The sequence below is a fragment of the Theropithecus gelada genome, chromosome 12 (genome assembly GCF_003255815.1).
Source record: "Theropithecus gelada isolate Dixy chromosome 12, Tgel_1.0, whole genome shotgun sequence".
NCBI lineage: Eukaryota > Metazoa > Chordata > Mammalia > Primates > Cercopithecidae > Theropithecus > Theropithecus gelada.
This window is the reverse complement of record NC_037680.1, coordinates 2,895,742-2,922,753: the sequence shown is the minus strand read 5'-3', so window position 1 is coordinate 2,922,753 and position 27,012 is coordinate 2,895,742. Positions and strand designations below refer to the sequence as shown.

The window sequence follows — 27,012 nt, the reverse complement described above, 5'->3', positions numbered from 1 at the left end:
AAAAAAAAAAAAAAAAAAAAAAAAAAAAATAAGACAACGTACCACCGTTCCATATAAATCAAGTCACATGTTTAAAAAAGAGGCAGGACAAAACATGTATCCATTATGATTTATTCTCTACAATACTTCGTTAAAGAGTTCAATGATTTGCACTCAGAAGTTATATAGCCAAGAGGCAACCAAGTGTAATACAAAGAATTGGTCTGAAGTCTTTGCACTGAAGGCCATATAGTCTCTTGCTTCAGGGAAGTAAGAACGAAATGAACAAAAAGAACACAGCTCCCTAGGCTCCAGAATCTCAATAGAAAAGAACATCAACAGTTAGTGAAATTGTAGATGTCAACACATCATGGAAAACAGATCTTGTGCAAAATATTAACACCCAGGACTTTTGTATAGATGATTTTTATTATGAACAATAAAATATATGTAATGTCTCAACTACAAACCTTTCATGTTGAAAGGGTCTCTAACATGAGTTGTTTTATTATGAAGCGAAAAAGTTTTAAGAATCTCACAGTGGAAATAATCCAACACCGACCAACTCTAGTGATCAAAGACATTCTCTTTTAATGGAAAACAAGGACAATTCATAATTACAGAGAGAATGTCCTAGCTGTGGGTATTATGAGACAAGCCAACTTTCCAGACCAAAAGGCACTCACAGCTAGGGATGAAACGAACTCCGAACCAACCAGAGAAGTTGGGCTGGTCCTTGAAAACAGTGGTTACCTACTGTCCAGCTTGAGCAGCCCAAGGACAAAGGAAACAGCAGAACACATTCCCTTTTCTTTAAACCTACCATGCACACTGCAGGTACTGGCCACCCTCATCACTGCTTTGGTCAAGCATGCAGAAGGCAGTTCAGTTCCAGTTCGGAGCTGTCTTCTCCCTATGCAAAGCTGCCACATGGATGATCCAGACTTGGTATTTTCCTGAGAGCCACCTGCTACACACTTTCATGAGGCGACCACAACCGTACACTTCTAGACCGCTTCCTGACTAGGCCCCGTTCAGGACGGATACTGACAGTGTCCATTCCTCACGGGGCCAAATGGTTTCCCTTGGTCGACTCCTGAGTCCCCTTGACAAAGCAAGAGGAACCCAAGCGTTTCCATTGCTGGACTTGTGTGGGAGCATGAGGGAATGTGCAGGGAGTAAGGCTTCTTCACTCCAAAACCACTGAGCCCACTTCAGTGTGGTGCTGGGCCTCACCAGCCCGATTCTTGTGCACTGATTTTTTTTTTTTTCCCCATTTCTTGGGTTTTAAAATTTTCTATTCATTTTCTTAAATGGCAGGTTTCCTACCCCCCCTCAATAAAATAAAATAAAATAAAATAACATACATTGGAGAAGACAAATAGGGCAACATTTCTACAAGAAAAAAATCGGCTTGAGGAGCATGGCACTGTAAATGCTTGCATGACCAGTCTCACTGAGCGTGCTCAGGGGTGAAGGTTTAGCACCAATTTTTTTGCTTTTTTTAATCTTTAGAAATTAAACACAACTTTTAACATAGAACACTTGAACAGTAATGAGTGTAGCCCTATGTATCAATACTGTTGTACAAATTGGAGGTGGGTGGCTTAGTCCAGAGCTGACCACCCTGACATCAATCCACGGCACCTAAGAGTAACCGTTGCCACATGTTTTAACAAGACATTTATTCTCAGCAGCAGGAAATCATGAAATGACCCCTCCATCTTCATTTACATTGCCAAGGGAAACGTAGCAGGCTGCAGGAACCCAGCACAGCAGTGAAGGGCCGCGGCCTAGGCACCGTCACCCACGTTTCCCTCGCACATCCCAGGTCCTCCCGAGCAGCACAGGACGGTGTGGAGCACACCCACTCACCCTTGCCCATCCCTTCCCACAAACTTGCCAGCGATGCCTAGAACAGCACAGGTGTCCTTTCTCAGACTGTGCCCCCGCTCCCCTTCCCCATTCCTGGAAGAAGAAAATGCAAAAGATCTTTTGAATATTTGCCCATTTCGGAAAGCCACACCATCACCACATAAACTGCAAAAAATAAATTAAATAAAAACGTTATGTTCACTGGGTTGACACCCAATCCACTTCAAGAGTTCTCTAAGCATGTTGTTGAAAACCAGTGTCACATCCTTAGGATCCTTCTTCCAATTGGCCACTCTTCCTGTGAATCATTTTAGCAGTGCCTTTGTAACAATATTTTCAAAGCATCTTCCAAGTCCCCTAGTTCTATGAACTTTGCCACCAAATAAGTGAAGAATAGGCAAGGAGAGAGGAAAACATTGCTGACAGCGACTTGGAAATCAGCGACAATGGGAAAGGGAAATATGTCAGATGAAAGTTTGAAAGACCTAGAATAAAATGAGCTATTTGGAAATTTGCCCTGGTGGGGTGAAGATTCCCAGCATGTTAGGCAACATAAAGATCCACCTTGTGTAATTACACCACTGTTTTCTGAAGTCCTGGAAAGGACAGAAACATCAACAGTCTTCCCACTTCTACAGGCAAACTGGAAAAAGGAACTGCCCTGCTTACAGGCCCCTCGGATGTCTGCCTGAAAAGAAAACCAGCTTAGAGACCCTGGGTTCTCTCCTACGATGTGTCCTCCCCTCCTAAAGCCCAGCTCCATCGCTTGTTTGCACGTGTGTGCTTCTGAGAACCTAGGTCCAGCTCTAGGCACTGCTACCAGCAGAGGAGTGAGGTAGCCGGGCGGTGCAGAAGAGGTCTCTCCTTTCACACCTGCGCGCAGTGATGACGTCGGGACCTCCCGTGCACACCTCCATTCCGTTCCTCAGCAGGCTACACCGCGGAGCTCTGTTCAGTCATCAGGAGACTCGGTGCAGGAAGAGTGCCAGAAAATCCAACTGAGAGTGGGATGAGGATGAAAATCTTCACGGCCTACTGAGCAATGAGATCTGCAACGCCACCCAAAGGGCTTCCGATCTTGATGTGGGTCTCTGTCCAGGAGCCTCGAAGGACTCGTGGTGCCCACGGCCAACCCTAACGTGGCGTCCACTTATGAAGCATGGAGGTTGTAATCAACTCTTGGTACGCAATAAACTGGAAGTTTAAAAAAAGGAATTTAAAACAACCTAAAAATGTTTGTTGGTCTCCGTTGCCCAGACTGCCACGGGAATACACCTACTTCACCTGGGGAGGCTGCAGGGGTGTGTGTGGGCTCAACCTTCAGGGATCATCCATTTCAGCTTCCAGCGTGTGGCCAACACGCATGTGGCTAATACCAGACAAGGGTCTTCTGAACCCACACAGCAATTCCCACCAGTCATGGAGGAGCCCCAATCCAACAGAACCCCATATTGAGGAAAGGCTGAGATAAGGCTTGGGCCCCTCAAGTTCTGTTTCATTCAAGGTAACCCTACCCTCCCTCAGTCAGCGGGAGGCAGACTTGGCAACGGAAGCTAGCATCATAAAATGGTGCAGTAATAGAAGTAGCTGGACCAGGAAGAGGAGGCATCCGCTCCAATGATGTCATAGCCACTGGCGGCCACAGGGGGGTGGGGCTGGTCACGCAGCTGCGTGTCAGGAGTAATGATTGTAGAGGGGCGGGGCATGAAGAGTGCCGTTCTGGAAACAGTGCTGTCGGGAAGCAATATACTCTGCGTAACTGATTGTCACCTTCTCACTGCGGTACCTGTATGAGGAAATAGGAAAGGGTATTAGGAACCCCAAACGCTTCATTCTGTAAAGTCACTCAGCAGAGAAAAACCAAAAGCTTACTCCACATTTTGAAAGAATAAAATGGAAGACCAAGAGCAATCTTACTTACAGAAAATGAAAGACAGCACAAGAAAACAATGCTGTTATTACAAATGAACAAGATGAAAAAGCACGACCACAATTCCCCCTGAGACTGTGTTTCAGCACATCCCACCTGGAAACACTACACGTGCTTATCATCAGGCTGCTGGTAAGCAATCCGCTACTGGGGTCTGGATGAAGAATTTCAAGGTCAAATTACACGGGTGGCAGATTGGAAGATGGCTGCACCAAAACCCAGTGCAAATTGCGTATCTACTTTCAGAGTAAATGTGATACATTTGACAGAAATGCAACCTCAATTTGCATAAGAGCAACAAACAAGTTGTTATAACTAAAAGGGACACAGATACCTAATTCGGGGTCAGAGTCTGCCGAAGCAGGCTAAAGGATCCTCGGGGTTCTATAGGATAGGATAGGACTCACTCCCCAGATGAATATGCCATATCACAGGGTCGTCCGAACAGAATTCACAGCACTTTGGCTGTGCTCTGGAAAGAGCCATGAGTCAGGATGCAAAGCATGGGGTGTTACAAACCTATGGAGCCTACTACAGACCACAGGAGCTGGGTGTGACAATCCTTACCCAGAGCCATCTCTTTCCCACTGTAATCACTCCTCCACTGCAAGGTGATTATTCCTGAATTTTGACAGGGAAATGGCTGTTCAAATAAATTATAATAATAATAATAATGCTTTGTATTTGAAGAGTTTTTTGTTTCTTAAAAATTTTTGGAATCCAAAGCATGTAAAAAACACTGGGTCATCTTCCAAACAGACCTGTGATAGTATATGATTATTCAGCATTTTACAGATGAGGGGCCCAAAAGAGGCCCACAAAAGCCCATAGAAGCTAAACCTCTCAGTGTTTCTGATTTCAACAGGGATGAGAAGAGAACTAACATCTCCTGAACACCTACAATGTTGACTGGCCCCAGGCTAGAAATTTTCCATCCATTACCTTGGCACAGCCTCAAACAACTCTAAGGTATTATCATTCGCATCTTACAGACAGGGAACAGGCTCAGAGAGGTCAAGTAACTGGCTCAGGTCACACAGCTAGTAAATATTGAGCTGGGATTCCAGCTCCAAGCCCATTTGCATTCTGCTACACTACGCAGCCTCCTCCTAGAAGTATCCCCCCAAATGACAGGCACTTCCTTTCAACTTTCTGTAAAAAGCATTTTCTGACTCTCCTGCATCTCCTGCCACCTGACTGCATGTGCGGTCAGAAAGCGGCACCTCAGCTGACTCTGGACTTCCAGAGAGAGCCCTGTCTCCTAACCTCAGTCTCCCCCTCAGCCTCCCAACCACGTGGGTCTGGCAAAGCCAACCACAGCCTGCTCCAACTGTGTCCCCAGCTCAGCTGTGGAGATGCACAGGATGCTGGGAGAGTCTCTGATTTTGCTGCCACTGCTTCCTCAAAACTTGAACTTCACCCACACTTCTTTGATTTAGGGACATTCACAGAGAAAACTTCTTCCCCATTCCATCAAAGTTATCCTCCACTCAACCCCAACTAAATAGAAATGATAAGGAAAACAAGACAATGGCTTACCTGGTGAGTTTGATCGTTTTTCTGAATTCACTGGTAATTGGAGCTTTAAAGCCACCTTTCCTGAGCAAGGAGTCTATTGTCTGGATCTGATCCCAGTCTGAGGAGGAGAGAGGCCACACTGAGGTCAATGCACATCTAAGAGTAAGGCATGCTCTTACGTGGCCCGTGCAAGAAGAGAAATGGGACTCAAGAAGCAGCCGAGTCTGCTAAGGCAGAGGAAGCCCTGGGCACTGACCCCCACGTACCTGACGCCCAGTCTGTCTGACAGTCCCGTGGAGACTCTGAGACATGAGATGATAGCCCGACACATGCCATAATGGCTGTCCCCAGGCTCCCTGCTCCTGCGTCCTTCCTGTCAGATGTTACCCCAGTATAATTATCTAGGAACAAACATGGTTCCAACTTAGACCAGCCTATTGGCCTAGTGCTGGTCCCCAAGGCTGCTCTGTGGGAAGAGAGGAATTTACAGTCTGCAACTTCTATTTCTTCGTGTGATCTTCCTTCAATGTGATGATTTTTAGGAGTCCTGTTTTGTATGGTAAAAAATTGACAGCGAGAAAGAAGCTAGCTGGGTGTGGTGGCTCACACCTGTAATCCCAGCACTTTGGGAGACTGAGGCAGGAGGATCACTTGAGCCCAGGAGTTCGAGGCCAGCCTAGGCAATATGGTTAAACATCATCCCTACTAAGAATGCAAAAATTAAGTGAGCGTGTAGGATGCGCCTGTAGTCCCAGCTACTCAGGAGGCTGAGGTGGGAGAATCATCTGAGCCCAGGAGGTCAAGACTGCAGTGAGCCAGGATCACACCACGGCACTCCAGCCTGGGTGATAGATAGGAGCAGACCCTGTCTTAAGGAAGAAATAAAAAGAGAAAGACAGGAAGAGGGCGAGGAAGGAAGGAAGGAAGGAAAGAGCTGTTCCCTCAGGAAGGGCAGAAAAGTTGCTCATGCATATACTAATGTGTTATTCTCGCACATTCTTTTCTTTTGAGACGGGGTCTCACTCTTGTCACCCAGGCTGAAGTGCAGTGGCGCGACATTGGCTCACTGCAACCTCCATCTCCCAGGCTCACGTGATCCTCCCACCTCAGCCACCCAAGTGGCTGGGACTGTCAGGTGTGCGCCACCACACCCAGCTGAATTTGTATTTTTTGTAGAGACGAGGTTTCACCACGGTGCCCAGACTAGTCTTGAACTCCTGGGCTCTAGCAATCCACCTACCTTGGCCTCCCAAAGTGCTGGGATCATAGATGTGAGCAACTGTGCCCAGCCTCTTTCTTAACAGATAAAACCAACTTCATCAAATAGAAAAACCAAAGAAAATCCCCTAAATTACTATGCTACGTGCTCCAAAGTTTTTATTTTTCCAACCAACTTTCAAATGGCAAAAGTAATTTGATTATTTACCTATTATTTACACCTCCTCATTACAAAACATGGTATGCCTCCTTGTACAGAGTGTTAGGTTTATGACCTAAAAGAGGTGGCTAAAAGGTTTGCTTTTATGCCACATATACACTGCTTTTGAAAACGTTAAGCACAAGCGAGGCCGGGCGCGGTGGCTCAAGCCTGTAATCCCAGCACTTTGGGAGGCCGAGACGGGCGGATCACGAGGTCAGGAGATCGAGACCATCCTGGCTAACACGGTGAAACCCCGTCTCTACTAAAAAATACAAAAAAAACTAGCCGGGCGAGGTGGCAGGCGCCTGTAGTCCCAGCTACTCGGGAGGCTGAGGCAGGAGAATGGCGCGAACCCGGGAGGTGGAACTTGCAGTGAGCTGAGATCCGGCCACTGCACTCCAGCCTGGGCGACAGAGCGAGACTCCGTCTCAAAAAAAAAAAAAAAAAAAAAAAAAAAAAAAAAAAAAAAAAAAGCACAAGCGAAAAAAAACCAACCAGGCAATTGCTTTCCATGTTTGCTCATGATATATACTTCATTGGATATTTTTTCTCTATTCTAGGTTCATACCCAACAAATACTGTGCTTCACATATTATTTTCAAAAACAGACTAATTCCAAGAAAGAAAGAAAACTGCACTACGTATCAGAGAACGTACACACAACATGTAAAGGTACCCTTCTAGATAGTCTTTTAAAGAGAAAATCTGCTCGATCCATCCTACCTTTAACGTCCCCATCAGAAGAACTTAAAGGTTACTGAGTTTTTTCTTTTTTTTTTTTTTTGGAGACGGAATCTCGCTCTGTCACCAGGCTGGAGTGTAGTGGCGCAATCTCGGCTCACTGCAAGCTCTGCCTCCTGGGTTCAAGCGATCCTCCTGCCTCAGCCTCCTGAGTAGCTGGGTCTACAGGCATGCACCACCATGCCCAGCTAATTTTTGTATTTTTAGTAGAGACGGGGTTTCACCATGTTGGCCAGAATGGTCTCAATCTCTTGACCTCGTGATCCACCCACCTTGGCCTCCTAAAATGCTGGGATTATAGGAGTAACCCACCACGCCTGGCTGACTACTGAGTTCTTTAAAAAACAGTAGGGACTATGTTTACACCCTTTGCCATGTATAACATTGTTTAATGATTTGTCATCCCAAGTTCGATACCTACTGAATTCTACAATATGGTCAGGTTGATTCATAGTATTTTGCTACAATTGCCACTGTAGTTCAAGGGGCCAAGAAATAAAACTATTTATTGAAAATAAGTGTTTGAAATAGCAGGCGAGTAAGTGACTTATTTACCCTTTTTCTTTTCCCAGCTCCTAGACCTTTTTGGAAATTTACCCTTGGTTCTACAGGAATTTGACAGGTATTAAGAGGCAGAAAGGCCCTCATTCTTAGTTGCAGTTGGGCTGAAAGATGACACACTTCACTTTCTTGCCCTTTAATTGGCACCACCGTGAATGATACTTGTCATTAAAATCCCATTCATCCAACTCACCTTGTTCCTTAGCAACCTCAGGTAAATATGTGGCTGTACGTTTGACGCCTTTTTCATTAATGAATTCAATTCGAATCCCATGGACCCCTACCTATAGAAAAAAGTACAACCAAGTAAATGGCATTTACTTACTCTAACGGAACTTCAGTCCCCACATATAAATCCACATTATTTCCTGACCAGCTTAACACAGGCCTAGAAAAGGGAGAGTTTCTTGCATTGCGTGACTAATTCTATCTCAGGAGGCGCAGAGGCCAAACAAAGTTCTGCTTTTAGGGAAGGGTCGAGAGTATGTGCAGCCACCTCTGAGAATATGAAGGTAGGAGAAAGGAATTCTTTAAGTAACTCATCCAGGAATTGTGAATATGTTACCCTATCCCGTTACATAAGCATGCCACTAGGTTTTTATCTGGGGTCATGATCCTTCACATCTGATTCCTAATAGAAACTTCTACTCAGCCAGGCGCAGTGGCTCACGCCTGTAATCCCAACAATTTGGGAGGCCAAGACCGGTGGATTACCAGAGGTCAGGAGTTTGAGACCAGCCTGGCCAACATGGTGAAACTCCGTCTCTAGTAAAAAAACACAAACGGCTGGGCACGGTGGCTCACGCCTGTAATCCCATCACTTTGGGAGGCCAAGGCAGGTGGATCACGAGGTCAAGAGATTGAGACCATCCTGGCTAACACGGTGAAACCCTGTCTCTACTAAAACTACAAAAATCAGCTGGGTGTGGTGGCGCACGCCTGTAATCCCAGCTACTCAGGAGGTTGAGGGAGGAGAATCGCTTGAACCCAAGAGAGGGAGGTTGCAGTGAGCCGAGATTGCGCCACTGCACTCCAGCCTGGTGACAGAGTGAGACTCTGTCTCAAAAAAAAAAAAAAAAAAAAAAAAAAAAAAAAAATTAGCTGGGCATGGTGGTGGGCACCTGTAATCCCAGCTACTTGGGAGGCTGAGGCAGGAGAATCCCTTGAACTCAGGAGGCAGAGGTTGCAGTGAGCCGAGATCACGCCACTATACTCCAGCCTGGGCAACAAGAATGAAACTCCATCTCAAAAAAAAAAAAAAAAAACAACAAGCAAACAAAAACTTTTACTCCAAGGCTTGCCAAGAGGGATCTGGAATATTTTCTTTTACTCCATTATTTCTTATTAGACATGGAGAAAGATGTAAACCAAGCAGACTAGGGAGAATCAGGAGAAGCAAGCCTTTACACTGACATTTCTGCCTACTCTTGGTACAGGAGCACCTCTTCTGTCACCTATGTTGCCCACAATTGGTTCCAAACTGAGCCTTCACATTCTTATGCCCTCTCTCTCAATGAAGGAGATACATTGCCATGTACTAACCCGAACCCAAATGCAACGAGAGATGCAGAGTTCCAAATGCGGCTGTTCTCACCTCCCAGTCCAGGTAATCACTGGCATCCTCAAAGTTAGTAAGGAGGGAGACAGAGCAGAAAAGTTTAGGCAGCTCCTCTCGGGTCAGGGGGGGAAATCGGCTGTCCTTAAGTGCACTGGAGGGGGACAGAAAACACAGGTAAGGCTGCTCTGGAGTCAGGAGCCAACATCAGGTGCCACAGAGCCCCCATATTTATGAATCTTGAGCTATTCAGAGAGTATCTATTGTTCATCAACACTAACACGTTAAAAACAGCTCGATGCTATTAACTGTCTGTACTTGAACTGATAAGTGACTCACCAGATTAAGCCCCTTACATGTCCAGATTACCAAAAAGAGAAAACTCAACATACATCACTTAGAAGAAATAAAGTCAGGCAGCTATTTCTGATTCTAGCCAAGTTATCTACAGTTCTTAACGTCTGGTGTCATTACCTGGTTAACGTGTATTCCCTGAGTCCTGAATGAAGATTCATGGCTGAGAAGGTCCCAATGCAGCCACGAAGCCGCTTGTCCCGCCCTGTCTTCCACGTCACAAAGAGCGGACTAAAAAAAGCAAAACACAAAACATTCTCCAGCCCCAAATTAATCATGGATAAGAACAAAACCTTTTGGCTTTGTCCCTATTCATTTCTGTTAGTGCCAAGAATCCCTCTTTTCGGACTCGCCAGCTACCCAAAGGACTCTCTGCCTTTCTGAAAACGGCACAGCCCCTGGTGGGAAACAGGACACCTACGAGGCAGCATGAGGAGAGGCTCCGCGTAGCGGTTTCCGTGTTCCCTGCTGACAACTTTAACTCACTCTGCTGCCAAACGGACATGCTCCTTTCCTCTTTCTCTACCCAACACTCCACGTTTTCTTCCAGTTCTCCAGTTTCCTCTTCCCTAAGTCTGTGTATGCAGGTAGCCACGCTCCCCAGCTCTGTCTTTCATGATGACACACCTCACCTGCACAGCCCCCTGCTCATCTGTAATCCCATGTTGTTGTTCCATAATCATGTTTCATGATCGTGTCCGCCCCTGACAACTACGAATATCTCCGAAACTACAAATATCTCTGAAAATAAATTTTCAGAAAAAAAAAAAAAAGTTCCCTCAAAAAACCTTTTTTAATTTTTAAAAAAAGATTTTAAAAGGCCGGGTGCAGTGGCTCACGCCTGTAATCCCAGCACTTTGGGAGGCCGAGGTGGGCGGATCACTTGAGGTCAGGAGTTCTAGACCAGCCTGGTCAACATGGTAAAACCCCGCCTCTACTGAAAATATAAAAATTGGCCGGGCGTGGTGGCAGGCGCCTATAATCTCAGCTACTTAGGAGGCTGAGGTGGGAGAATCGCTTGATTCTGAAAGGCAGAGGTTGCAGTGAGCCAAGATTATGCCACTGCACTCCAGCCTCGACAAGAGTGAGACTCTGTCTCAAAAAGGAAAAAAAAAATAGATTAAAAAAAAATAGAGATGGGGGGGGTCTCACTATGTTGCTCATGCTAAGCTTGAACTCCTGGCTCAAACGATCCTCCCACCTCAGCCTCCCGAAGTGCTGAGATTACAGATTACAGGCATGAACCACCGTGCCTAGCCAAGACACCTTTTTATTAGCAGTTGCCATTTTCTGTTTCTAGGCCAAAGTCACACTTCATTAGGCTATATCAGATTGATAGTGACAGATTTTTTAGCAAGAGGTTTCAAGGCCTGTTCCCTCTTCCTGAAATCTCTCCACACTAATGCCCTTACCTCTTAGATTCTTGAGTTAATAATTTCTAGAGGCAACTTAAGTTTTCAAAGTTATCTGCTTTGATCACTGTCACAAAGGGCCCCACAGCAGCTCTCCCGTCTAGCCATCTCTTCCTTCCAATAAAGCACCTGCACAGCACCAGCCAATGCTGCAGCCCCAAAGCCTACTGAAAAATCCTTCAAGACAAGGCCTCCATTGCCTGCAGGACGGAAATGCAAAGCCCTGAATACGACAGCCTAAACCTTCCCTAAACACCCACATCACCACCTGTTCTTCCAAACTGTGTCTCTCTCTCACATGGGGCACCCTGGATCTCACTCAGGCTTGGGATCTCCACCTGCTCAGTCAGGTGTTTTCCAACCACGTTACCCCAGGGTGACAGTTCCCAAAAAACCGAGCACACCTCCCTCCACATTTCCTCTCCTCTGACGCACTCACAGAGAACAACTTCCCCTTAGCTCTGTGCGTGTGTGATCTGCCGACCTGACAGGTCTCAGAGAACAACTCCCCTTAGCTCTGTGCGTGTGTGATCTCAGCTCTGTGCGTGTGTGATCTCAGCTCTGTGCGTGTGTGATCTCAGCTCTGTGCGTGTGTGACCTTAGCTCTGTGCGTGTGTGATCTCAGCTCTGTGCGTGTGTGATCTCAGCTCTGTGCGTGTGTGATCTGCCGACCTGACAGGTCTCAGAGAACAACTCCCCTTAGCTCTGTGCGTGTGTGACCTTAGCTCTGTGCGTGTGTGATCTCAGCTCTGTGCGTGTGTGATCTCAGCTCTGTGCGTGTGTGATCTTAGCTCTGTGCGTGTGCGATCTTAGCTCTGTGCGTGTGTGATCTTAGCTCTGTGCGTGTGACCTTAGCTCTGTGCGTGTGTGATCTTAGCTCTGTGCGTGTGTGATCTTAGCTCTGTGCGTGTGTGATCTCAGCTCTGTGCGTGTGTGATCTGCCAACCTGACAGGTCTCCCAAGGGAAGAGGCTCCTTTTCTTCACACCCTCTCCATGCCCCAGCCAAGGCTTTGCAGTCTCTGTATGCAACCAACAATTGCGGAACGAATAGTCTCGTATCAACGAATACTCCAAAAGCATGCCCCCAAAACAAAAATAAAAAAACAGCAATGCTCTTCAAAGCCAGCTCAGAGTGGCTTCCAATTCTGAGGAAGAAGAATATGCTAGCATGGAGTTTTTCAGTTTACTTTATACATATTGCTTATTTAAGTCACTGAGACCAGCAGAGGTCTTGGGACAAGCAACAAAGAATTTTCAGCTAAAAATACTGAAGCAGATTCTGATTTTCTTGATGGGATGTCAGTGGCCCTACAGCTTTACCAAGGGATTTCTCATGAACAAAGTGAGGGGCCCCTGTCAACCAACTCACAGATCCAATGAATGAGAGCTCCTGGTCTCCAGCCTGGCCTCAGACTTCCAACTCACCCGGACTTCAACACTACGGGGTCCCCAGTGGTATGGCGTGACTTCCCCACTTGCGAGGTTAAATGACCTACCCACTGCCATGTGAACTAACAGAAGAGCCAAGAATGAACTCACTTGATTTCCAGAACATTAACAAGCCTACAGCCTCCTCCAAATGTGAACTGTATTTAAAACTGTCTGGACGTTTCTTATCATTCTCTTCCCATTACCCTTTCCTCAAATGATAATAAAGATTTCCAAGCAGCAGATCTCTTGAGAGAATCACCCCAGAAAGATGTCGCCATGCCTTCCTCAGTGGCCCCAGCACCTGAGTTACTCACTAGGGGTCATTGGTGAATCTAGGAAGTCGTGGCTGTGGGAAGCCATAGAGGTGACAGTAGAGTACGTCGAAGCAGTAGCAGCACATCTCCGCGGTCACCACCAGATTCTTAGTGGTGTTGGCAGTTCCGTTAGGCCGGGGAAGAGGGCTCAGCGCTCCCGATGCGGGATTCATTCGTGTGATGGGAGAGTTTCCAGGTCCCAGAGTTAAGTCTGACACATTCTCCCGTCCACTGCTGCTGTCCACATGCTGGTGGTTTTGAAGAGGTCCTGAACTAGAGCCGGGGACAGTTGTGGACTGATTCCCGTGACTGTGCGTTCCACTTCCAGATAATTTGGGCTTCTTGACCCCACAACAGCCTGCTGCCAACTTGGGCTCGAGTGGGGGAACACAACGTCTTTTTCCCATCCTGATTCAGTGCTCGAGGTCTGGAGTGCCGCAGAACCCTAACCCAAATGAGGAAGTTAAGCATTAATTGGAATGGTTAGTTAAAAGGAGAGAAAAAACATCAAGGAGAGAGAGTCTGCATGGACCAGCTAAGAGCTGTCAAATTCCTTCTCCCACTGCAACCTCCAGGTCATGTGATCAAAAAGGGTCACAGACCAGGAGAAGAAACCCCTAACCTTTTCCTAAAAGAGAACTAATTTTTATTTTCCACAAAATTTCCATATGACTACCGTGGCTGGAGGCAGGCACCAAGCAGCTCCCTGTTCCCCAAGAGTCCCCAGGGCAGAAGACAGGGTGGGGCAGCAGCCAGCGTGAAGCTGGCCGAGGACATTTCCAGACCGCCTGGAGGACTGCGCACGACCTGTCAGACTCATCATCATGATGTCTCTACCTTTTTTAGAGACTCCAAATTGAACCATCCTATTTTTAAAGAACTCCAGAGGAACTTCCATGATTTTCCTTGTTAACCACATCCTTGTGCATTTTCCTCATCACTAACTACAATCTATCTTCATACTTTCAGCCCCAAACCACAGCGAGGATGAAAAGCGGTTGGCTGTCACTCTGAAGAGGGCACATCTTCTAACACAAGGCTCCCACCTTTCTATCTTTGCAGCTCTCCTCCTCCAGCCCCCTCATTCTCTCTGGTTCCCCTCTGAACTGACTCCAGTTTCTATACATCTCCCTATCCTTTCAAGACCCCATTCAAAAAACCTGCAACCTAGCAGAAACCTTTATCCACACGAATGACCCGAGCTTCACAGACCTTTTGTGAGGTGGCAGTTTCTGCCCTGTCATAGCCAGGCAGACAGAGACAAAGCCACCCAGCTTAACAAAATGTGGTGTCACATGGGCTGGGGAGCCACAGCCTCCTCCTAGCTGATGATGCGAACGGAAAGAAGGGATTTTTTTTTTAATTGTTTTTTTTTTCTTTAAAAGCCCGCGGTAAAAATGTATAGCCATAACACGACTAAGGTCCTCTCTGTTGTCCGAAAAGTGTCACTCCTCAACAGAATTAGGAAAATAGCGCCTAGTTATTTCAATGTTGACAACAGTGAAGTTTCTAACTACAGAAAACTAAGCTTTCTCTCAAGTCATCGTATGTTACTGTTTTGGCCAGAAAGAGAGAGAAAGAAGGGGAAGTGGGGGTAGGGAGAGAGAGAGAGAAGAGAGATTTGCATTGTCCTACCTAAATTTTCCCCTGTGATTTGGACATGTAGTGTATAATTATCTTTTTAGGCGTTGATCTACAAATAGTATTTCAGTTGTAAACTCTTTAACCTTTTAAATTTCAAATCAAATATTTACACACCATTTGCAATGCCATTATTTCCAAACAACTTGTCACTTTACGTTGAATGATATAAACATTTTATAAGGATCATTTATGTTCTTCATATATGCTGATTCATAACCAAATACACATCTAGGGCATTTCTGATTGCGATCAAAGCCCTCTGTGGCTCAAGAAGAACAGCTTGTACACTTAAATGTCTTGCTCGAAACAGGGGCTTTCTCTCTCTCTCTCTCTTTCGAGAGACAGGCCTCACTCTGTCACTCAGGCTGGAGTGCAGTCGCACAATCATAGCTCACTGCAGCCTCCAACTCCTGGACTCAAGTGATCCTCCCGCCACAGCCTCCCAAAGTGCTGGGACTGCAGGTACGTACCACTATGCCCAGCTATTTTTTTTTTGTTTTTTGAGATATGGGGGTCTCACTACGTTGCCCAGGTTGGTCTCAAACTGCACTCCAGCCTGGGCAACAGAGCACAGCCCTGTCTCAAAAAAAAAAAAAAAAAAAATTGGGTTGGTGGGGGCGGTGCAGTGTGCGGTGGGGATCCTCCTCTCACTGCAGCCTCCTCAGGAGCTGTCAGGTGTGAGCACCTGGCTTCTTTTTGAGAAAGTCTTATTTACTCGATATAATAAAACCTCCAATGACTACACTGTTTCTGAGCATGGATGTCACTGTCTTATTTGGACTGTTGAGAGAGGAAGCAGAGTGTCTTGGTTTTTTAAAATGCTGCCTCCAAAGCCAGGTGACCTGGGCTCAAATCCTGGTTCCTCCACGATTAACCTCTTTCTGCCTCAGTTTCCTCAAAACAGGAATAATAATAGTATTTGCTTCCTAGGGTTGTTAGGTGAATTAAATAAGTTTAATATATGTAAAGAGGCTCACGCCTATAATCCCAGTACTTTGGGAGGCCGAGGTGGGCAGATTACTTGAGGTCGGGAGCTCGAGACCAGCCTGACCAACATGGAGAAACCTCATCTGCACTAAAAACACAGAATTAGCCGGGCATGGTGGTGCATGCCTATAATCCCAGCTACTCGGGAGGCTGAGGCAGGAGAATCACTTGAACTCTGGAGGCAGAGGTGGCAGTGAGCCGAGATCGTGCCATTGCACTCCAGCCTGGGCAATAAGAGCGAAACTCTGTCTCAAAAAACAAACAAACAAAATATATATATATATGTATCAATGTATATATATGTAAAGGGCGTAAACCAGTGACGGGCATGTGGTCAGCATCCATACTTCCAGCTGCTCTTATCATCTGGGTTCTCGGTCCACTGTTCTCTAGGAGGGCAACTCCTGGGGCACCAGTACGTGGCTGCGCACTCTAGGCTTACAGCAGAACTTGCAGGGAGCACACACTCTTCAAACAGTGTTCCACTGAATCCTCTAAAGCACTCCACAAGGCAGACGATGCTACCACCATTTTACGTTCTACATCGTCCACACGGCCACTAAGTGGCGCGCTAGATTTTTTGTTTTGTTTTGTTTTGAGACGAAGTCTCACTCTGGCCCCCAGGCTGGAGTGCAGTGGCGCAGTCTTGGCTCACTGCAACCTCCGCCTCCCACGTTCAAACAATTCTCCTTACTTGGCCTCCCGAGTGGCTGGGACTACCGGCATGTGCCATCACATCTGACTAATTTTTGTATTTTTAGTAGAGACGGGGTTTCACCATGTTGGCCAGGCTGGTCTTGAACTCCTGAATTCAGGTGATCTGCCCACCTCAGCCTCCCAAAATGTTGAGATTACAGGCGTGAGCCACCGCACCTGGGCCAGAGCTAGGATTTAGATCGCGATCTATGTATCAGGCTCTATGGCCTGGAACTACAAGAAAGAATGAGTCTTGCCAATAATATCCACTGGATTCAGTCTCTTTCTTTAGGGCAGGATTAAAAAAAAAAAATAAATAAATAAATAAATTCTGGACTGGCCGTGGGGGCTCACACCTATAATCTCAACACTTTGGGAGGTCGATCGAGGTGGGAGGATGACTTGAGCCCAGGGGTTGGAGACCAGCCTGGGCAACAAAGTGAGACATCTGTCTCTACATAAAACAAATTAGCTGGGCATGGTGGCACGCACCTATGGTCCCAGCTACACAGGAGGCTGAGGCAAAAGGATCACCTGAGCCCAGGAGACCCTGTCTCAAAATAAATAAATAAAAATTTAAATTCTAGGGTATGTTAAGAACTAATCTAACAGCTTATAGAATCTTGCCAACAAAAATGGAGCTGGGAAAAAACCATGAAAAACCAAGCCCAAAGTCAACACCTCAGCCATCACCTGGAAAATTATCCCCTCATCCCAGGGTCATTTGAATCCACGATGGGTGTCACTGGCCTGAGTTCTCACTTGACTCTACTTTGTGTGCAACTGTGGACAGCAAGGTAGAGATACAGGTTGGATGAAGCAGCAGGACCGTATTCCCAGAGAGCTGGTGTTTTAACAGGGCCCTGAGGCTCTGCACCTCTAGAGCCTCAGAATTCAAAAAATCAAAGGGAAAGGATAAAATGCAAAAGCTAAAAAAACCTTTCATCATTCTCATTACACCAAACCACACCTGAAGGAAAAGCTACATGTCGTGAGATGGAGGCAACAACTCAGACATTCTCTTCCAGGTGGTATCAGCCACCTGACTGGTGAAACATCCTAAAACAGAGCAACAGAAGGGATTTTCAAACCACACCAATGCAGATGAACTCAAGTCTAGAAGAGTCTGCCTGCACACCACATACAATCACTGACCGCAGTGGCAGCTGCTGTCTACTGTTTACAGTTCCCCCACATCTTCCAGCTGTGACTTGCAACGAACAGAACCAACCACAATCTTTGGTCCTTTAGACCCAGGCATTTCTCTGGAGGCCACTAAGTAACCAATTCAACTGACAGTCTCAGTTGAGTCTTAGTGACCAAGAGCAGAGTTAGATATTTTCTGCATCAAAAATATATTAGAAGGCATTTCTTATAAAGCTTATTCCATAAATTCAAATCTATGGGAAATTTCAAACATGAACAAAGTGGAGAAAACAGTATACTCCACAAATAGTATAATGAGCCCAACATTTAAAAATGGCCAACCTATGGCCAACCTTACTTCATCTATACCTCTGTGCATCACCTACTCTCTCCACCTCCCATCCTTCTACACAACTATTTAAGGCGGGTTTTTGAGGGGGCCAATCTTCTACTCATCTGCCAACAAAAAGCAAATATTAACTTGATATAGTTTGCGTATTTGTCGCCGCCCAAGTCTCATGCTGAATTGTAATCGCCAATGTCAGCTGCGGGGTCTGGTGGGAGCTGACTGGATCATGGGTGGATTTCCACGAACGGTTTAGGACCAACCTTTGGTGCTGTACTCCTGAGAGTGATGACAGCGAGTGCTTCTCTCAAGACCTGGTCATTTAAAAGTGTGTGGCACCTCCCCGCAACTCTCTCTTGCTCCTGCATTTGTTATTTACGTGCCCGCTCCCGCTTTGCCTTCCGCCATGAGTAAAAGCTCCAAGGCCTCCCCAGAAGCAGAGGCTGCCACGCTCTCTGTACAGCCTGCAGAACCCTGAGCCAATTAAACCTCTTTTCAAAAATAAGTTACCAGTCTCAGGTAGTTATAGCAATGCAAAAATGGCCTAATATATAACAACTATAGGTAAAGAATGTAAAGTAAACCAAGCTGCTGGTAATAAACAAAGGCTTCTTAAACATCAACCACTATCAATGAATTTCATCAAAATGTTCTCTTTAGGTTTAAGATTCTCTAGTCCTATTCCAACAATGTAGGTATCTCATCACAACTAAGTAGTTCCCAACTTGGCTCTCAGCACTGCCCTGCAATGATCAAGAGACACCTGGTCCTCCAGCAGCCTGGCTTTCTGAGTACAGGGTAAGGTACTTCAAACTAATAGCGTTCTAATAGATCAGACTGTCTGGTCAGCTAAAAACAAAGCTCCACTGAATGCCATGCTCTACCTCTTCTAAATCTATGCCCGCCAAACTTCCCTGCCAAACTTTATGAAAACTACCAAGGACGGTACTGTGAGCATAGTACAAATTACCATGAAGCTGGTTCATCTGAAATAAGAGAAGTCAGGCGTAGGAGCTCACGCCTGTAATCCCTACACTTAGGGAGGCAGAGACGGGTGGACAGCTTGAGCCCCGGAGTTTGAGACCTGCCTGGGCAACATAATAAGACCTCATTCTCCACAAAAACGGAAGGAAAAAGACAAAAAAAGTTTGAAATCAGGTGTAAAAACCCTTGCTTTATAAAAGAATATATATCCAAGACCCTTTCAGGACATCAGCTGGTTACCCGTACAAAGCTCAGCTCAAGGGCCATGATGAGAGTCCACAGTAGTGATCCCCTTTTCTTCCTGTCCATCCATTAGGACCACCAACAAGAATAAGTTCGTTAAAACTAGGTTTCCACTAGATGGAAACAATACTCATGCTTCAACAAAAAGCTGGCAGAAATCACAGGAACCACTGTTTTACCACCTCTTAAGACCTAACCTTGCAGGTGTCAAATAAAGTGTGTCCTCAGTGCTTAAAGTCACCAGCCTTTCTCAGTTATGCTGCGGTGTCCTCATCTGACCTGTGCTTGCAGGACGTTCTGTCCTCTCCACCTGATGTACACACTCAAGGGGGCCCTGAACTTCATTAGGGCCCGCAATGAGGGCCACTCAGTGACTCTTCCTCCCCCTCTGTGGGGACCCTGAGCACTGCGCTGCAATTTGGAGCAGCTTACAACTGAAAACCCAGCACTGAACTCAGCATCACCCTGAGCCTGAGAGGCTGCGGGGCATCTGTTTCATCTTTCACGGCACCTAACATGGTGCCCTACATACAGTACACACACACATACACACACACACATACACACACTGCTGATCGTCACCAACAATCTTATCTACACATCCAGTAATTTAAGTTTGCCTGCTGACAGTGGAGTATCGCAGAACCTGCGGATGACTGAATTATAAGGGCCTATTCTTATCAACAATCTCCATTCTATTCAGCCTAAACCAAGGGATAGTTTAATAATTATCCATAGCAAAATGGATAGCCACTGTGGATAATTCATTTTAAAAATTAGGTCAACTATCACCTAAATTCACTTCTTGGTCCAATGTATGCTGGCAGCTGTCGTCCTTAACAGTAGCTGTCAGTTCTGGAACTGGTTTTGCGTGCCACTTCTAGGTGGTTCAAGGCTTTCTTTTGATAGATCAGACGATCTAAACTGTGGTTGGGAAGAATTATTTGTTCCTTTTTGAATGACGGAGCACTTTCAGAACTACCCACTGGAGAGTTTATTTGCCTGGGTGGCCATTTGTGGTTTCAGGGATTAATACAAACTATTTCTCATACACTGCTAGTATTTACAAACCAGGTATTGAGACTGCTATTGACATGAAGATGTGATGATGCCCTCACTCATGTGTCTGGCTGGGCAAAAGGACCTTCCTCTCTCACTGCAGGTCCCTTCCAAGGCTACTAAGTCCACTGAAAACAATAATTCACATTTTCCAGAGCAGCTCCCCTCTTCAGGGGACAGAGCCTACGTTCTGAGGTTACAATCTCAGCTCAGATCCTAAGTCTGACTTGCCACGTACCAGCTACACAACTCAGGCAAGTTTTCACATCTCTGTGGACTTGGGCTCCCGCTACCACAGAGGTTTATTTGTGAGCTGTGAAAGACACAAAAACCACCTGGCAGTTCTGTGGCACATAACTACTATCTATTAGGTGTCTGCTGTTACCAATACTACCCTACCCCCCGGATAAGAGTAGCGTCCACCTGGCAGTTCTGTGGTACATAACTACTATCTATTAGGTGTCTGCTGTTACCAATACTACCCTACCCCCCGGATAAAAGTAGCGTCCACCTGGCAGTTCTGTGGCACATAACTACTATTTATTAGGTGTCTGCTGTTACCAATACTACCCTACCCCACGGATAAAAGTAGTGTCGGTTATAAAAAGAACGCAGCTCTGAGTGCTTACAATTTCTAGAGAAATAACACCCTCATAATACAATTCCATTAAGAATGACCTTGTAATCTAAAAGATCGTATTATTAACGTGGGATTATGACTCTCATGACCTTGATAGTTTCCTTCTTTGGAGAGCAACGGCTTCTAATTAATCATCCACTGCTTCTTTTCATTCTGAGACGCCAGAAAACACAGAGGAAAATACTTTGCCGCCTTGAGAGTTGTACAGTTTTATTCCACTACAGTCCTCATTTAAGCTTACAGATATACACTAAAAAAGAGACTAAATTTGCTAAATATGCTATTATTGTAGACATCTTGATAGATATTGAATACCAATTTAAAAAACTGTTGTCAAAGTAGTTAGGTTTACACAACCATCAGATTAAAGTATCTAGAAAAGCCTAAAGGTGGGGGGAAAAAATCTAGATTCACCTTCTGAAGACATGCCTCAAAACAGCTTATTTGAGGGCATGACCTCATGAAGATTTGAGAGGTGGGAAAAAGGCCAAGAAAAAGGGGGTCTCTGCATTTTCTTCTGTTATCATTTAGCATTCAGATGTTTGCTCAAATCAAGCTTTCCACAGAAGGGAACAAGCTGTTGTTTCCTGTGTGACACAGAGTTGAGTTGAAATTCAATTTAATAATTATATTATGGGTACTGAAATGGCACCTGAGCTATAATTCTGTCCTACTTATGGAACTATTCCAGGAAACAGTCAGAAAAACCCACATACATTCTGGTAACCATACCAAATAATCATTTATTTTTGAAACCCCCAGCATACACACACCCAAAACATTTGGTGTGTGAAAATTTTCCCCCACAAATCACAGACCTACCTATATAATTGTTCCTTTTTGTTTTGGAGACAGGGTCTCCCTCTGTGGTCCAGGCTGGAGTGCAGTGGTGCACTCACGGCTCACTGTAGCCTTGAACTTCTGTGCTCTAGAGATCCTCCTGCCTCAGCCTCCCAAATAGCTGGGACCACTGCCATGCACCACCACACTCGGCTAATTTTTAAAAATTTTTCCTTTTGTAGAGACGGGGTCTCGTTATGTGGACCAAGCTGGTTTTGAACTTCTGGCTTCAAGCAATCCTCCTGCGTTGGCTTCCCAGTTTTGGGATTTACAGGCATGAGCGACTGTGCCCGGACTTTTTTTTTTTTTTTTAAAAAAAAAAAGAGATGAAGTCTTGCTATGTTGCCCAGGCTGAAGTGGCTATTTACAGAGCTCAAGCGATCATCCTGCCTCAGCTTCTCAAGTTGCTGGGGCTCCAGATGTATGCCACCATGCCTGGAAACAATCGTTTTTAAGCTTTATAGATTTTTTAAAACATAAAGAACTTTTTTTTTTTTTTTTTTTTTTTTTTAAAGACGAAGTCTTGCTCTGTCGCCAGGCTGGAGTACAGTGGCATGACCTCGGCTCACTGCAACTTCCACCTCCCAGGTTCAAGTGATTCTCCTGCCTCAGCCTCCCGAGTAGCTGGGACTACAGGCACGTGCCACCACGCCCAGCTAATTTTTGTATTTTCAGTAGAGACAGGGTTTCACCATGTTGGCCAGGATGGTTTTGATCTCTTGACCTCGTGATCCAACCAACTCGGCTTCCCAAAGTGCTGGGATTACAGGCGTGAGCCACTGCGCCTGGCCAGAACTATACATTTTCATTTCAACTTAGCTTAAAGAAAAACATGTATCTAGGAGTCAAAACTTTTTTCACCTCCCCTCTGTTTTCTATGTGACCTGTAGCAACGTGCCAGATTTTTCTGGGCCTCAGTTCTTTCATTTGTAAAATAAAAACATTTGTTCCCTACATCGCTCAGAGGGGCTGGGGGGCTTCACCGGGAAGTGAAGCACTCTGCAAACTCTCTCCTAAGTGTTAGCATACTATCATGAATCAACTTAAGAGGACACAGCCGTCATAATTTTTCCCCAGAACTTTGTTTCAAGTTTACAGTGAAAAATTTTAATTATTTTCAAATCTGTGATGGGATTTTCAGGAAAATATCATCACTATTGCGAATTTAGGACAAAATGTTCCAAAAGTCTTTGAGGACTGAAACTATAGAAAAGAGAACCAATAACTGACTTTGATCAGGAACTGCATTAACCTCTGAGTTAATTACCCTAAAAGTTAAGACAACCTTTTTGGTCGTATTGAGAAACGAATTTGGGAAGGGTGGGGAGCCAGACCTTACACACTAGAAATATGAAGGAAAGATCATGCCACGCCACCACCTAGCTCACTCTAATGGGGGTACGGAAAACAAACTTGCATATTTAAACTATTTTAAAAGGGAGTAAGTGGAAAGACGTCATCAACATTAGGATCCCCTCACGGAAGTAGAAAAATACGAATGAACAAAATACACCTACATCCCAAAATCCTAGCACATGCCTAAAACCAAAAACTACAATGATGCTCTATTCTAAATATGTCCAAGATAATACTCACTGAAAGCAGAAAGTTTGTATTGCCAGAGGAACAGCTACAACAGAGGAGGGGAGCTATTTTGTCTCTGGAATGAATTTTCTTCCTTCGGATTCCATTCCTTCTTCCTGTACCTAAGACGGAAATGGCAGGTGCAGTGAACAAACACCCAGGTAGGGCAGAGGTAAGATACATACGGTTTCTGAAACACCACAACTCCACAGAGCAATTTCGGGGCCGGCACAGCAAATAGCTAGAGAACAGGCTCTCCTTATTTCAAAACCTTTCAAACTCTAAATCTGAGGCAGCAGTGCAGTCCCATGCCCTGAATCATCTCATCCTTAGCGTCATCAGCAAGAGGGGAGGATGGTGAGAATCAAAGGTTTGATTTATTGAACTCGAGCATTAAAACTTCCCCACCACCCATGCAGAGCAAAAGTTGCTCTCAAGCCAGGAGAGACCATTTAAAGGCTCGCCGCCGGTTTCAGAACACAGATAAATTCCCCAATCCTCTGCAAAGACAGCACTGAAGAATTACTGGACAGCACGCCGGAGGCAGGGACCTGAGGGCAGGCCATCTTGCTATGCCGGGAAGAGAGGGTCACTGTTGCTAGGAGTCATTCATCCTTACTGCCAGTCTCGAAGAAATCTCTTCCTGATCTCTTCACCAACTCTCCCCACTAGTAGAGAATGGAGCTACTCCCAAAGATGTAAGTAAACAGGAGACTGTTTACATCTCCTGTGGGTGGGAGAGGCCCCACCCACTCTATCCTAGGAGAGGGCAGTGAAAGAGGTTAAGGCCCAGAGGGATAAGGGTGAGGGACCGTGGCAAGGAGAGGAGTTCAGATCAGGACAGGGAATGGAGGAGGGCAAGGAGTGAAGGGCACAACCCACAGCCTGGGAAAGAGACAGTCATGAAACCCAGCGTGTCAGGTGGACGGATCACGGAACAGGGGTCCAGCGCAGGTTAAGGAAGGAGGGCCCAAGGGTAGGGGTGGGAAAAAGAGAAGAGGAGGAGGAGGAAGCGCGCGTGTGAAGAGTGTTAAGAAAACGACAGGCCAGAGCAGGGAGGGGAAAAGCAGGCCGAGGGAGAGGGTGAAAGGTGAAAAACGAGGGTATGAGGAAAGAGGGTCCGGGGCGCTGGGGAGTTGGGGAGACGATGGAGCGACGGGTAGAGCAGCTTGGGCCGAGCCGCGGGGGTGGAATCCAGACGCCGGGCGGGGGAGGGGGCGGCGGGACGGTGGGTGGGGGCCACCAGGCGGCGCCGGAGACCACCAAACTTTACAACGAGCGAGCCTGCTTCCTGGAGGGAGTGCAGACAAGGACCAGGAGCGGGAGCCGAGCCTCGCGGCCCGGGGCACGGCGCCGCCCGCCCCTCCCCGGCAGTGCCTCCCGACCCCCTGCCCTCCGCTGGGACAGAGCCTGAGGCCCCCCCGCCGCCCGGGACCCCTCCTGCCCCGGGACCCTCGCCCCAGGACCGCGGGGTCTCCTCCGGCCCCGCCGCCCGACCCGGCGAGAACAGGCCCGGCGGGCAAGGCGGCGGCGGCCCGAGGGAGGCCGGGCCCGGCAGCGGGGAGGAGGAGGGCGCGGCGCAGCCTGAGTTTCCCACCTTTTCTCCTGGCCCAGACGCGGCTGGGGCGGACGGGACCTCTCGTGCTCTGCCTCCTCCTCCTGCTTCATGGAGCCATGCGCCTGGGTGGGGGCTCCCGAGAGAAGCTGGCCCGCGGGCGGGCCGGACGCGCGGCGCGGACGGGGCGGGGCGAAGGAGGCCGGCTGGCGGAGGAGGAAGCGGCGGGGCGGCGGCGGCGGCCGGGAAGAACTAGAGGTATTCCCCGGGCGGCTGGAGGACTGAGTCGAGCCGGGACCCGAGTCCTCCGGTATCCCAGCAGCCACCGGAGGCAGTGAGGTAATGGAGGAAGAATGTAGGGAGTCCTCCAGTGGACCACACTCCCTCTAGCGAGCCGCGGAAACCATAGAGATCTGGGCTCCGCCGGAGGGCCGGCCCACTGCTGTCACGTGGCCTCCATCCGTGCGCTTTATTGGCTAGTGCTGGCTCTACGGGGTTGAATTTTGGACGCTGCCTGCCATTCGTGGGGCCGAGTTTCAGGCAGTTGGAGTAAAGAGAGACATCGAGGGAAAACCGCGAGAAGGCCAGCGTCCCTGGCCGGGCCCAGAGCTAGCCGACTAGGGCAACCGGCTGTCAAGCTGGCCGGCGCAGTGCACGCTGGGCCGCCCCGGAGCGGTCGCAGAGCCCGCCGGGAGTCGTAGTCCGGGACGGGCGCGCAGCATTGTCCGCTACGCAGCTCGGGATCCGGGTCGGGTTGTCGGCTGGGTTGCTGCCGGGCGCCGTAGCGCGTTGGCCACCCAGCATGGAGCTGCCCGCGGCTGTTCTCCCTAAGCACCCTCGCTCACGTTGCCTCGCCTCGCCTCGACTCGCCTGACCGGCCGCAACCTTCGAGACCAGCTTTAAATCGAGCCGACGACTGCCCGGCCCCGCCCGCGGGGAGGTGCGTGGGGTTCGGTGCCAGCCGCTCTCCCCTGGCCGGGCCAGCCTCTTGATGCACCGGGAACGGGCGCGCCCACCCGATTCGAGGGGCGGCCGGGCCCCATCTGTGTCTTTCGCTCCCGAGCCCCCAGCTAGAGTTGGCTTCAGCGGAATGCCTACTGTGCAGGATTATTCAACGAGCCGATTGATCACATTCTTCAGCTCTAGCAGGGCAAAAGCGTCACTCAAAAAGAACATTACAAATTTTTTTTGAAAGAAACTTCGGGGTAAATTTAATTTAAAATACTGATTTTTGATAACATTTGATCTTATGACAGCATTTATTTTTAATTACAGATAGGGTTACACTAAAAGTCATTTCTGACCTGCTTCCTTACCCTTATGGCTCCAAAATAAACTGTTAGGCCCTGAAGCAAAGGCGAACCCTGTTCTAGAGCAATGTCTTTCTTGTATTAAAAAACGGCCTCATGCTCACATATGGGCTGTTTTGTGTTTTGCTTTTGTGTTGTTGCACAAAGGAATCCTTAATATGTCTGTCCTCAAAGACCAAAGACAAGTATCTAGTAAAAAATGCAAATCATATCTAACAGTGAAGCTTTCCAGCAAAAACCTTCTGCTCTCGAATGCATAATTATGCCAGCATAAGATCTACTACGGCAGACTTTTAGCATAATTACCTATAGGCAGCAAAACCCTAGTCGATTGAGTGTCTGGTGCCTCTCAGACCTGGACTTCTCAAAGAGAATGGGCAAGGAGGACAAAAAGGAAGAGACAACTATGCTTTGTGGAACAAGAGATGACTTTAAAAATAATTCTCTAGCAGTCTTCCTAATTCCTGTCACAGACTTGATGTGCTTATCTGCTGTTGAGACCACGGTTACCAGTTTCTAACCTTCTCTGTCTGAAAAACTAGAAATTAGATGCTCATATGGCCTAGAGCCAGAAGTGCAGGAGGCAGAAAGCCAGGGGCCAGGTTTTTTGGTTTGTTTCTGAATAAGGCGGCCAAATCCTGACTTAAAATAATCAGAATAAATGTTACAGAGTGATGGTCTTTCCAGCTGAAAGCCTTAAAACATGGCATCTGGAAGAAGGCCCTAGTCTGTTGCTCCCAGGGTGGTACTAGATAGTCATTAAACAGCCCACAGATAAGGGAGTTACTGCTCCCTGGTTATTGGGCTGCCAGGAATTAAATGATGGAACTAAGTTTCACTTGAAACATGCCCAAATTAAAACAAAAACAAGCCTGGCTTTGAGCTGT

The 27,012-nt window shown here is 47.0% G+C and overlaps 2 protein-coding genes across 3 annotated transcripts; one reads left to right on the top strand and one right to left on the bottom strand.

The window, feature by feature from the left end:
- Positions 1–97: 97 nt before the first annotated feature.
- Positions 98–25,069, bottom strand: AMMECR1L (AMMECR1 like). Of its 2 annotated transcripts, none has more exons than XM_025405597.1 (8): positions 24,858–25,069; positions 23,273–23,382; positions 13,092–13,536; positions 10,054–10,164; positions 9,619–9,733; positions 8,218–8,308; positions 5,324–5,420; positions 98–3,640 (listed from the first exon to the last, which is right to left on the bottom strand). In XM_025405597.1, exons 3-8 carry the CDS (start codon positions 13,496–13,498, stop codon positions 3,529–3,531), a joined length of 933 nt encoding a protein of 310 aa, XP_025261382.1. In that variant the 5' UTR covers positions 13,499–13,536; positions 23,273–23,382; positions 24,858–25,069; the 3' UTR covers positions 98–3,528. The 2 variants fall into 2 exon arrangements, with proteins under 2 accessions (XP_025261382.1, XP_025261383.1); XM_025405598.1 differs by lacking the exon at positions 24,858–25,069 and adding an exon at positions 23,812–24,425.
- On the top strand, positions 23,394–26,780 carry LOC112636445 (formin-like protein 5). The gene is made up of 2 exons (XM_025405127.1): positions 23,394–23,421; positions 24,507–26,780. The coding sequence occupies exons 1-2, from the start codon at positions 23,394–23,396 to the stop codon at positions 25,151–25,153; spliced, it is 675 nt and encodes a 224-aa protein (XP_025260912.1). The 3' UTR covers positions 25,154–26,780.
- Positions 26,781–27,012: the final 232 nt, after the last annotated feature.

What these genes read in the sequence shown, in the direction of transcription:
- LOC112636445 (XM_025405127.1), top strand. Translation starts at nt 23,394, where the DNA reads ATGGCAGGTGCAGTGAACAAACACCCAG. An exon ending in TGCAGTGAACAAACACCCAG is followed by an intron (nt 23,422 to 24,506) that starts GTAGGGCAGAGG and finishes GGGGGCCACCAG; the next exon opens with GCGGCGCCGGAGACCACCAA.
- AMMECR1L (XM_025405597.1), bottom strand. Translation starts at nt 13,498, where the DNA reads ATGGGAAAAAGACGTTGTGTTCCCCCACTCGAGCCCAAGTTGGCAGCA. An exon ending in GTGATTACCTGGACTGGGAG is followed by an intron (nt 8,309 to 9,618) that starts GTGAGAACAGCC and finishes TTTTTTCTATAG; the next exon opens with GTAGGGGTCCATGGGATTCG. An exon ending in TGAGGTTGCTAAGGAACAAG is followed by an intron (nt 5,421 to 8,217) that starts GTGAGTTGGATG and finishes TCTCCTCCTCAG; the next exon opens with ACTGGGATCAGATCCAGACA.